General features: G+C 45.0%; 1 protein-coding gene across 2 annotated transcripts in view; it reads right to left on the bottom strand.

Moving 5' to 3' along the window:
- Positions 1–9836, bottom strand: part of AGXT2 (alanine--glyoxylate aminotransferase 2) — a 30651-nt gene extending 20815 nt beyond the window's left edge. Inside the window, exons 1-5 of one of the 2 annotated variants that reach the window (XM_070411419.1) lie at positions 9719–9836; positions 5862–5950; positions 3917–4098; positions 2186–2309; positions 596–690 (exon numbers count right to left, since the gene is read on the bottom strand). In XM_070411419.1, coding sequence (XP_070267520.1) covers positions 596–690; positions 2186–2309; positions 3917–4098; positions 5862–5950; positions 9719–9806 — 578 coding nt within the window. In that variant the 5' untranslated portion in view covers positions 9807–9836. The remainder of the gene's footprint in view (positions 1–595; positions 691–2185; positions 2310–3916; positions 4099–5861; positions 5951–9718) is intronic. The other variant, XM_070411420.1, reaches the window with a different exon arrangement.
- Between the last annotated feature and the right edge of the window lie 3038 nt (positions 9837–12874).

Genomic DNA, 12874 nt, shown 5'->3' with positions numbered 1-12874 from the left:
CTATATAAAATTACCTGAGGGAGGCAACTGTAAGCAAAATTCTTAGTGTTCTATTATTTCTAACGCTAATAATTTAGCCATCAAGGGTTAATAATTAACTTATTAAATGATCAATTCTCAAAAGTCACCCAAGGGAACAGAAGTATGAACTGAAAAAGAAGAAAACATGGAAACCTGGTGCAGCTGGCACTATGAATGCCCAACTGGCTCATTATCATAAGCAGAGATGAAGTGGGCCCAGGTCCCATGGTAGAGCCATGAGTTTCTATGAGTGGAGATCAGTAATTCTCCACTTGGCATCATATGTCATCATCAAAGTACATCTTCAAAGCAAAAAGAGCTGTGATGTGACCTTCACTTCCATAGGAGATCTATGACATTACTAGACTTCACGCTGTTTGTTACGAAGTCAGGGACCCCTACTTTGGATCAGGCCAATGTGGATGGGGTCATCCAGCCATAAAATTCATTTGACGGACCTTGCCTTAAAACCTGAAATTAGAAACATACCCCTCCGTGCTGTATTTTACAGCTAGACATTTAGTGTTGAGGTAAGTCAATGCCGTTCAAGTTGGCTATTCCGAGGTGTGGTTACCTGAGTGAAATGATATCTGTGTTCCTTGAGTGTGCTCTGGCCATCAGCATAGCTAGGTCGTTGGCTTCTGAGCCACTGTTCATCAAGAAAATGACCTGGAGGGAAAGAAAGACATGTGGCTTCATACTTCAGTTTACTTTTTTATTATCCATTAATTCAAAATTGCTGAAGACTGTGTCCCAGCCCGGAAGCCCGGATTATTAAGGAGCATTTCCTTCAGACTAGCAGTTCTGTCATTTGACTACTGTTGTAATTCTACATTGAGCAGCTGCTAAGAGCTAGAGATGCAAAAATGGCTCAGGGATTGCCCCAGTGTGAAACCTTTTGGACTTTCATTGACTTTGTTTGACGCTCTGCAAAATGCTAAGGTGGGGAGACATGCTGAGTTATACACAGTGGTTAATGGCTGAGTGGATCTGAGCACCAGGTCTCTTGATTTCTGAACCTAACTAACCCGAACCCAAACCATAACCCTAGCCCTAACCATAACCTGATCTGAGGGCTTCGGACTAGGAGGCTCCCTGATCCTGCAGCCCGAAGGGTATCCCAGCCTGAGCTGTGTGTGAATGGCAACAAAACAAGCAAACAAACAAAAATGCAGTTCATCTCGACCAAACAAAAGGGGCGAACAGAAGGGTATGAGTCCTCCTGGCTTGGGGACCAGGAGCATGTCAGCATGCGCTGTGCCCTTGCTGACTTCCTGGCTTCTGCTCTTTCATAAACATGACTGGGCTGAACTTTGGTTACAATTATTCCAACTTTCATGTCTTCCAGATACTATAGTCAATAGAGTATCCAGGTACTAGAGTAAAATATAATAGTTAACACAGGTGCTGTCCTAGGTACTACATATGTATTAACTCATTGAATCCCTAATTGCAAATCTTGGTCAACATTTTAACATCTCAATTCAGTTAAAAAAATCCAATCATTTCAGATATAGAAGAATCTCATTTAGTAAAAACATCTAAGTGCCTCTTAGACTAAATGAACTGAATGGTATATTTTTTTATTTAAAAATGGCTCCCCTCTTTGTAAAAGAAAAAAATGCAAATGACTTTGCAGAGAGGCTATGAATCAAAAAGATGAAAAGCTCTTGGGGAACATAAAGGAGAGAGTGGGGGAGGGGGAGGGACTCCTGCTAAGGGATGAGGGTAGGGACCAGAGGCCTGGAGCTGAGGAAGTGAACACTGGCTGGTTTCACCAGCGATTTGTAAACTCCTTTCTTCTTCTTTTTTAAAAATATATTTTATTGATTTTTTTACAGAGAGGAAGGGAGAGGGATAGAGAGTTAGAAACATCGATCAGTTGCCTCCTGCACAACACCTACTGGGGATGTGCCTGCAACCAAGGTACATGCCCTTGACCGGAATCGAACCTGGGACCCTTCAGGATGCAGGCCGATGCTCTATCCACTGAGCCAAACCGGCTAGGGCAAACTCCTTTCTTCTTGATTACTTCCAGATACAGCTACTAGCTCACTATTCAGCTGTTCAATGCACACGCCCAATTCCCTGCCCATATCCCTGCCTCCTCGGGCAGCACCTCTGGGATCCGAGGCTCCATCCCTTGGAGCTGGGAGCATCCTACCTTTAGAGGGTCTGGGAGAAGCGCCGAAAGCTTCTCTGCGTATTCATGGATGGGTGGGTGGAAGAAGAGGGCGCTGGTGTGCCACAGGCGGCCCAGCTGCTTCTGTGCCACTGCGTTCACCTTCCTGGATAAACGGGGGAGCAGAGTTACCCACACTGCAGGCGGGCACGCCCCTCACCGCACGCACACTGGCCACTGAATGCAAAGATTTCACCCGCACGTGAGAAAGAACGCCAACCACCACGGGTGTCTGGCAATGTTGCCTCCAAAGGTAATGAAGGAGACTAAAAGGTTATCTTTTAAAAAAGGAATTCTTAGTGTAGGAGGGAGTTTGGACTTAGAGTCTCTTCCAACGAGGTGTTCTTAGTAATTACACTTTCAATAGTTTGGAAGCTAGAGACACTAGATGCCAGCCTGGGTGTCTTCCCATTTTATTTTTTTTTAAAGAACTACAGATCCGTCCAGCACATGCATACAAGATCAATATTCTTTTCCTTCAGTGAAGATTCTGATATCTGGGTCTTAGTAGTGGTGAAAGTTAAATATTTTGTAATTATGAAACCACATCCTATGAAAGGAGGGTGATGTCGATGGACAGTAGGAACTAAGGGTAGATCGACAGGTAGGACTTGGCTTGGAATGCCTGGAAAAGCCAGATGCAGTTGTTTGATCTTGATTTAAAGAACAGCAAGGGCTGAAGTTTGTTATACACCAATCTGTTATTAAGAACTGTCCCACCCCAAAAACCAGTTAATAGTTAAACAGTTTTGAGAAATGCAAGATCAAACAGATTTCTTGACTGCAGGACTTTTCAGTACCTTTAACAGACTCATGTGCACAACTTCTCCCCAGGAGGGCGATATAGTTTAAAGTGTTTCCTGAGCTTATTTCTCCCAAGGACCTCTTACCAACAAACCTCTCCTGTGGTCAGTGTTCCATGGAACCCCCTTTGGAAAAGTGTGGAGTGCCAATAAGCGCTCAGTCAGAAGAGACCCTTGGCCAAAGCATTGTTTAGCAAAATACATCTGAGAGCCACGTGCAGGTAGAATGGAATGGTGGGGGAGGGTAGAAACGGGTACTGGCAGTCCAGCTGGGAGGGTACGGTGGCCTTCTAGGTGTGGGAGGAGGAGACTCCTAGGAGATGGTGTTAGTTGGGCTGATGACTAAGATAGCAGAGAACCTCATGATTGATGGGCCCATATGTTCTTAATGTAAATTTCCAGCCAGGTTACACCCTTCTCCTGTCATCCTTCCTCTCCTCGTCCATGGCTCAGAGTAGCTGATGAAGAGCCTTAGGCTGGCACTGCTCTCTTATCTCTCCACCCGCCCCCCCCCCCCCCCCCCCCCCCCCCCCGCACCACACACGTGTGCTGTGAGAACTGCCTCCCTTTCTCTTCCTTCTGCCTCTCCACGTGCGTGTCTTCTCTTGGGCAGCAGTTACTAGTGAGGAGCCTCCCTCCCCTAGCCACACACGCACAGCATTTCGATCACACAGTGCCCTCCCCACTCCTCGGGCCCCGGGGATGACTAAAACTTGCGTTGCCAAGGGAAAGGGGCAGTGTTAAGATTTTTCTGTTGCCCAGGAAACAGCAGGGAGCGTGTCAGGCATAAACTGGGATGGGCCTCAGGAGAGAGAATTTTTCATCGGGGCCCCGAATCACTAAGGTGGCCATTCGCCTGTTCCCCATACACTCTCCTGGAGTGGAAACCCAGAATTCTAAGGCTACTCACGGGTGGCAGTGGCCGACACTGACGGTGACGATCCCAGAGAAGAAGTCCAGGTATCTGTTTCCCTCGTGGTCGAAGAGCCACTGCATGTGGCCCTGGTGGAGCAGCAGCGGGTCCGGGAAGTACACCAGCTCGGGGGAGAGGTGCTCCCTGTAGACCTCCAGGACGCGGCTGTACGGCATGGACTGTGGACAGACAGCGCTCAGTATGCAAAGTCTTCCTTCTCCTTCTCCCCGCAGCTCTTTCCACAGCGGCCAGTGCAGCAGGGCCTCGCCTCTCTCCTGACCCCGCAAGGCTGCCCCCCCTCCATGCTCCCCAGCGGGAGGCTGCCCACACCCTCCTCGCAGGACATCAGGGCCCTTCCTCGCAGGTAGGGGAGTAGGAAGGTGGCCTTCGACCCCTTTTAGATCAGACGTGAAGAAGGGGACAGGGCATTTCTACCTCTCAGTGGAAAATCTTGGCTTTGAGTTGATTTTAGCTGCGGGGGAAAAAGGAGACTTTGAAAGTGAATATCTGAAGCAATAAGTAGGGTTTAATTTTTTTAAATTTTCCATATTTTTAAAAAATAAAAACATGAAGTGCTGGTGATGTTTATGCTCATAATTACCACACCTGTCTCCTCTGCCTCTCTTTGTGGGTCTCTCCTGACTGTCAATTATTTTTTTTAAAAAAATATGTTTTATTGATTTTTTACAGAGAGGAAGGGAGAGAGATAGATAGTTAGAAACATCGATGGGAGAGAAACATTGATCAGCTGCCTCCTGCACATCTCCCACTGTGGATGTGCCCGCAACCCAGGTACATGCCCTTGACCAGAATCGAACCTGAGACCTTTCAGTCTGCAGGCCGACGCTCTATCCACTGAGCCAAACTGGTTTTGGCTATGACTGTCAATTATTTATCTAATTTCTAACCTATGAATATTACGTAGAATAAAAAGTTTGGGGAAAGAGAGAGAGAAGGGGAGGGGAGAGGAAAGGAGAGAAGAAAAGAAAAAGAGAAGGGAGAGAGAGAGAGAGAGAGAGAGAGAGAGAGAGAGAGAGATTAGCTTGGGAGCAAAATAACTTTATATTTTTTGGTGGAGAACTCAGGAAGGCCAGATCATGCATTGCCATATGAGACAATCAAAGTCAGAACAACATTGTTTAGAGTTAATGTGTGCCAAACCATTTTGTGATATATGTCTTATGTGGGTATTTATATCTCTGTCCCTGTGATATATCGTCATGGATGCACTCTCTGCCTCTCTCTGCCTCCCACCTCTGCCTCTGCTCTGTCTCTCTCTCACAAACATGCGCAGCATTCATACCATGGCATTGAAAAGAGCCAGGGGGTTCAGATGCTCCCAGTGACTTAAAGGAGAGACTATCTGGGTGGGATGCTCAGTAGGCAGGGCCAATTGTGGGTCCTTCTTTTTTTAAAAAAATAAATATTTGCCGAAACCGGTTTGGCTCAGTGAATAGAGCGTCGGCCTGTGGACTCAAGGGTCCCAGGTTCGATTCCGGTCAAGGGCATGTACCTGGGTTGCGGGCACGTCCCCAGTGGGGGATGTGCAGGAAGCAGCTGATCGATGTTTCTCATCGATGTTTCTAACTCTCTATCCCTCTCCCTTCCTCTCTGTAAAAAATCAATAAAATATAAACAAAAATAAATAAATATTTTTATTGGTTTCAGAGAAGAAGCAAGAGGGAGAGAGAGACAGGAACATCAATGATGACAGAGGATCATTGATCGGCTGCCTCCTGCACACCCCACACTGGGGATCGAGCCCACAACCTGGGCATGTGCCCTGACCGGGAATCAAACTGGCAACCTCCTGGTTCATGGGTCCATGCTCAACCACTTAGCCACACCGGCCAGGCTGCGGGTCCTTCTTGAGGACACAGTTAACTTAGTCTTTTCGAGAAGAACCACCTCTTTTGGGTTTCCCTAAAGCTCGAGCTCTTACCTGGTATCTCTCAGGCGTGAAGTCACATGGAGGCATTCTGGGTTTCGTATGAAGACTGAGCTTGGTTACAGATCTCCAGAAAGCACCTACTAAAGTGAAATGAGTTAGGATCCTCAACTAACCATCACACAGGCCCATTTGTATAAATCACCTATAGTTGGTTACCTGAACCAAGGTCCTTAGGGTATTTTATTTCTTAGTTAAAATAATCATTTAAATCAATCTTTAGGTGGGATTTAAAAACTGAGGTATCTCAAGAATGAATTTTCTGGAGAAAAAAAGATAGTTTCTCTCAAATGTAGTCAGAAAAGGTGTGGGAGATATTGGGGGAAGCCATGGTTTCTCCCATCAGGGTCGCCACAAGCTTGGAAAGCTCCTCCCCTACCCCCATGTCAACTACATTTCTCTTTTCAGTTGACCAAACTTCTTGCAGTGCTGTGTGCTGCTGGAATATGTCCCCTCTGTTAATAGAGGTACTTTCTAAGTGTTGGGTTGCCCAGTGCTTGAATCCCAGGACCCACCCCAGTGTCAATAATCAAGGAATGCAGGGTTATTGACTTTTCTTGTAGGGAATAAAGACAGAGATGCTGGGCAATGTACTATATTAATAAATACGATGTGCAAATAGATCAGAAAGACAAAACCTTTCTCCAAAACACAACACAAAGACCAAGGCTACACAAGACCATGAAAAAAAGCAAAGATAAGCTGAGCCAGAGGAATTGTGAAATATTTGGAGCTAAAAGGGACCTTCAATTTTATCTTTTGGTTAAAATGCTCATTTCATAGATGATTAAATCAGCCTAAAACGGTGAATTAATTTGTTGAAGGTCACCAAGCTAGTTAGTTGCAGCACAAGAATGAAACTCCACGTCGCTGACTCCCAGCCCTGAACGTTTCCCCTCACTCATTGGCCCCCTTAACCCTCCCCTCCAGCACAGATTTTGATGGAACAATGGACCAGAGAAGCCCAGAGCTGGAAGAGACATCTAGAGACTTTATGAATACTCTTGGAAAAGAATGCTGCTAATTTTGAAGATTCAAGGTCAGTATCAAGATAATTGGGGAATGCTGAGGCAATGAGGTCTCTTGTTCAGCCCGAAGGTTTGAATCCACAGATGAAGTGTTGGTATTTTGTGTGGCTATGAACTCACAGTCCTGAGAAACACAATGAACAACTGTGTTTTTAAAGGAAGAGGAAGTGTAACAGCATCGAATGTGTTTTCTTTCAAAGAGCTCTCATTCACTTTTCTGCTCTAAAGAATCACACACGTCATTAATTTGCTCTTACTTTAAAAGCAAGTGGCTTTTGGCTATTCATACATAAAAATAGCCCCTCAAAACCAACTCTTTAAGTTTTCCGAGAACTTCCCCTTTCAAAAAGCTTTTCATTGTGTCTCTCTCTACATTAGTTACTTTTCTGAGATGAAAGAAAAATTCTGAGTGTTTCTAAGAATTCAAATTTCCTTCACTCCTTCAGTCTCATTTTCCTACCTGCAAAGTTGGAGTTGCCCATTGAGAAGGATCTAAGCACTCTTGACTTCACGGTTATAGGAATTATGAAAGTAGGCTGAGAGGGAAAGAGAATTGGAAAGAAAGATTTGATAAAGGAAAGCCTGAGTTTTCAACAGTCAAAGCAGATTCATTCATTTACCCAACTGATAGGAATACAATGGTGGGATGAGGGCTCCAAATGCAATATATAAAATCCTGTTCTTAGAAAGGAAGGAAAGAAGGAAAAAAGGAAGGAAGACAGATAGCAAGAAAGTAGGAAAAATGATTAGTCAATAAGTGAAATAAGTCTAGATAACATCTCAAATCTAGATACATCAAGTGGGTATTTTGCACACAGAAAGTTCTTAAGAAGAGTGTGTTCAATGAGTGTGTTGGATGAACTAACACAAGCAGGAATACATCTAGATACAGTAGGTAAGAAAGTAGAAATCAAACTTCAAATGATTTCATTTAGTGATTTTTAAAATTTTAGAGAGCGAGGAAGGAACAGAGAGAGGGGAGGGGGGGGAGAGAGAGAGAGAGAGAGAGAGAGACTTGTTGTTCTACTTATGCATGCATTGGTTTATTCGGTTTATTCTTGTATATGTCTTGACCGGGCATCAAACCTGAAACCTTGGCATATTGGGACAACACTCTAACCAACTGAGCCACCTGGCTAGGGCCAAACTCTGAAGGACTGTAGAAGGCCAGGTGAAAAGTCTGATAGTCATGTCTACCTGGTGTGGGTTTGCAAGGTGCCTTCTCTGTAGCGGAGCCCCGTTAAGGAGTTCCAATGAGCTGATCAGGACCTCCAGGCAACAAGCCTCACCTGCCATTTCTGACACCTGCTGCCACCATCAGCCCAGCTCCGCAACCAGCAGGGGCCAGGGGAGGGAAGAGGAGGGGGCCACAGAGAGGACATTTCCTCTTGCTTTGCCAGCAACTGGTATTTTCAGCAGCGTGTCCTCCTTATCAAGCATAAAACTCTGGGTTTTAACATTCTAACTCTTTCTTAGAAAATTTTGGGGTTAAATGATGTTTTGGCAAAAGACCGATGACTAAGGGAAAAGAAAAATCCAAACAGGATGGGAAGAAGGGTGGGTGAGAAGGGCCCGGTGGAATCACTCTGACTTTGGAGTTAGAGTGTCTTTCGGACAGAGCTGGCTTTGAGTCCCATGTTGTCACTTCTATGTTTCTGCCTTTGATGAAATTTTTTAATCATTTTAAAAAATATATATTTTATTCATTTTTTACAGAGAGGAAGGGAGAGGGATAGAGAGTTAGAAACATCGATGAGAGAGAAACATCAATCAGCTGCCTCCTGCACACCTCCTACTGGGGATGTGCCCGCAACCAAGGTACATGCCCTTGACAGGAATCGAACCTGGGACCTTTCAGTCCGCAGGCCGACGCTCTATCCACTGAGACAAACCGGTTAGGGCCTTAATCATTCTTTATCCTTCTGTCTTCTCATCAGTGAAAGTGGATACTGGTACTCACCTACAAGTCTGGTTGAAGATGAAAGGAGATAATAATATAAAACATCAGGCATATTAAGTTTTTGGGGTGGAATGAGAAGCAAATAGGGGAGGAAAAAAGGATAGAGAACAAGGAAAAATGAGGAGAAAATGAAGATAAAATTGATCGTAATAGGGAATGGAAAAGGGTTTCCTATGCCTGATTAGAACTTGTGAGGCCCAGGGTCCCACTATGGCACATAAACGTGCTGATAGCTACTAATGCTCATGTTTGCATGAAGGAGATTGTTGGGGGCGTGGTGGTGTTCTAGTGGAGCAACAGATGTGAAAATCACAGGCACATAGGACAAAATACATGCAGCCACATGGCTGGCTACCCCAAGTCCCCTCCCATTTTCTGTTCCTGCTGGAAAGAGAAGAGTCTGAGCAGGAGAGGGGGATTCAGGGTCGAGTCCTAGATTTTGGGGTGTCCCTGGGCTAATGACAGCACTTTTCTGAGTCTCAGTCTCTGTGTTGGTAATCAAGGGGATGGTGGAAAGTTGTGAGGATGTCCTATGTCTTTTAAAGGGGTTGTCTTTGAGCATCTATATATTGTAGTTAATACTGTATGTTGCATTCCTTTCCTTTTTACATTACAGCTACGGTGTCATGTTTTTATTTTGAAAGTGTGTATAGCCAGGTTTTACTATCCATCAATTTCACTGGAAAATACTGGACAAGGGAGGGGGCTTTGGACCCAACAGGGCAAGAACCGCCGTGTTGATGCCCCGTCTCTAAGATCCCATCCAGGTCTAACGTTTCAGAATCCCAGGCACAGGCTCCAGAGCTCTGTCCTGCCCTCGCCCTGACCCTCTGCTGCCCCACGTCCCCCTGGGTTCCACTCACGGCTCAGGGAAGGGCATGTCTTGGGGGTCCTGGGTGAGGAAGTCTCCAGGCGCAAAGTTCTTGGCAAATGTCTCCAGGCTGGAGTCATCTCTCCTGCCCAGGAAGCCAATTCCCACGGAGCAGGTCGGAGGAAGGGTTTCACCTGCTCACCCACCGGCTGGACTTTGAGATCAGGAGGGCAGGGGAGGAGCTTGGGAGAGGCGTCCTGGAGTGGTTGCTGACCAGCCCAGCAGCAGTGCCTTAGGGACAGAGAAGGATAAAGGGAATGGGGGAAAGAAAGGAGGGAGAGAGGAGAGAGAGAAGGCAGGCAGGCAAAGGGAAGGAGTTCTGGACTAGTTTTCTTAGTTTTGTGTTTCGTCAGGGTCTGATGGGGTGTGCTTCTCGCTTGGGAGGGTGGTAATGGGTGTGAGGTTAGGGTCAGAGAATGAGAACGAGGGGTGTGAGTTAAGGAGAATATGCATGAAGTGAATGGGTAAGGAAATAGGTGTTGGTATGGGGGGGGCTGTAGAGGAAGAGGACAGGGATTAATGGGGCAAGGGACACTCCCAGAGGAAGGAGTGGGGCACCAATGGGCTAGGGACAGCCCTGCCCGGACAGTGGGGCATCCCTGTAGGTGTCTGTATGAGGCAAGAAGCCGAGAGCTGAGACGTTAGGGTGATTTATTTTTATTACATTTTAATTTCTTAAATTCCCATTTGTCACTCCTGCTTCCCCCTTCCCCAGTCTCCATAGGCAGGTATTTGATGTGTTTAATATATATCTTTTTGTTGGTATGTATTCTTGTAAAATGTGTATTGTTTGTGGTAAATGCATTTTTTCAAATTACTTCATTTTAGTAATGTGGTAAGCACTGGTGAAAAACACATTAGGTAAGCTTATATATTTTTATCTCCTTGTACCTGACAATGTCCTCAACTTAAGAAGTTGAAAGATGGGTTTTGGCTGTTTAAGAAAAAAATGTAAATCTCGACATTGAAATAAACCAGGTCTTCCTTTTAATAGTTCCCAGGATTTAGATGTAATTCCCAAAGGGAAAATGTCCATGAGTTTTTCAGGAGACGTTAAACACACAGACAGTGAAACTTCTAGAGTTCGATGTGAAATAACAGTGGCAAATATTTTAAAATAAACATTACAAGTTCATGGAAGTTCATGGCTAGTTTAAAGAAACCGAGTTCCTTCTGGGGTGATGTATCTGAACCACAGAGCTTCACCCAAGAATAATCATCAAGGGCAGACAGACATATAAAGGGAGGGGACTGGTCTTGCCCTTGTAGAAGGCATTATTAAACGGTGAGAGTGATATCATTGTAATCAACCTAGTTATTAATAACAGGAAAGGAACGAAGGGAAGGCCAAGTATCATAGGCATGTCATTTGGACAGCTTCACCAGGAAGCCAGAGCCTGACACTCCCCAGGGCCATGTGGACCCCCCACTCAATTGACTAATGTACTGCAACCAGCCTGATGCTGAACTGGACCTGGCTGCAACATGGAACGGAAGCAGTGGACACTGGCTTTGCTTTTAGCTTTACTGAAACCCCAGCTACACTTCTTCTATGACTGGAATGGGACTTTGGAAAATCAGGGATGTAATTCCATGCAAAAAAAAATCACTCACCCTCCTGTGCAAGTCTCAGAAAATTCTTGTTTTTGAGATATCATAAGGACTCCACCCCCAACACCCAGTGGGAAAGGGGTCACCCCAATTTCTCTGATAATAAGAGTATGCTCAAGTGCATGTGTTAGGAACCAAACCCCATGGGGAAAGGGTGACAGAAAACTAGTCCCTCTCAGGCCACTAAGAAAGCCACCTATACAACCAAACTAGAGTAAAGCAAGGTCAACAAGACAATAAGACATCTCATCACAACAATTTCAGACACATCAACTTCCTTAATGGAATCTATCTCTTCCTGAGGACACACCCACCCATTTCAAACCAGAATGACTGCTGTTCTGCTTGTCCAGGCTCTCCACGGCCCCCATGGTGCCATCGGCCACCAGGCCCGCATCCTGAAGCCTTCCTCCTAGGAACACCCCAATGGCCCACATCAGGAACAACGGGCACCCCTCCCACCATTTGCACTCTGCTGGGCCTTGTCAGCTACCACACATACTTGTGTGCAACCACATGGAAAAGTGAAGGTGTAAGACACAGGTATTTCAGGCCCCCCCCCCCCCCCCCCCGTGCATTCAGTATCGGTGCCCCATTAAGTTTCCTTCCCTAATTTTCCCATGATGCCTCTAAATAGATTTCCAAGCTCAAAGCAACTAACCCAAACAACCAATGCTTAGTATTTCTGCCCAGACCTTTTCAACATAATCACCGATTTAAAAAGAAAAATGAGTTAAAGAATGAACGCCACATCCTTTGGTGGACCTCAATTTTAAAAAAGCAAAACCTGTCCTGGCCAGGTGGCTTGGTTGGTTGGAGCATCATCCCATACACCAGAAGGTTGTGGGTTCAATTCTCAGTCAAGGCACATATGTAGGTTATAGGTTAGATCCCCGGTTGGGGTGCATAGAGGAGGCAACCAATTGATATTTCTCTCTCACATTGATATTTCTCTCTCTCTCTTCCTTCCTCTATCTCTAAAAATCAATTACAAAATAAGTGAAAATGAAATCACAATAAATCTGACCATTATATTTTAGTAAAGACTCTTTCAGAAATCATTTTATATGTGTATACTTGTGTATATACATACCATTTTATAAACTGCCTATAGTCAATAATGTAGCTTTTTGCGCAAAACTATAGCTTTTCTTGCAAAAATAGAAACCTGAGTCACCTTTCTTAATTATTTTCCATAATATTCCATTATGTATTTTTTTAATTAATTAAATCTTTATTGTTCAGATTATTACATTGGTTCCTCTTTTTTCCCACCATAACTCCCCTCCACCCAGTTCCCACCCCACCCTCCGCCCTCACTCCCCACCCAGTGTCCTCATCCATAGGTGCACGATTATTGTCCAATCTCTTCCCACACCCCCACACCCCTTTCCCCCCCAAGAATAGTCAATCCATTCCCTTTCTATGTCCCTGATTCTATTATAATCACCAGTTCATACTGTTCATCAGATTATTTATTCACTTGATTTTTAAATTCACTTGTTGATAGATGTGTATTTCCATTATGTATTTAATT

This window comes from Myotis yumanensis, unplaced genomic scaffold (genome assembly GCF_028538775.1).
Source record: "Myotis yumanensis isolate MYYU_CA2020_CCGP unplaced genomic scaffold, mMyoYum1.0.hap1 SCAF_4, whole genome shotgun sequence".
NCBI classification, from domain to species: domain Eukaryota; kingdom Metazoa; phylum Chordata; class Mammalia; order Chiroptera; family Vespertilionidae; genus Myotis; species Myotis yumanensis.
This window is presented reverse-complemented; position numbering and strand designations above follow the sequence as displayed.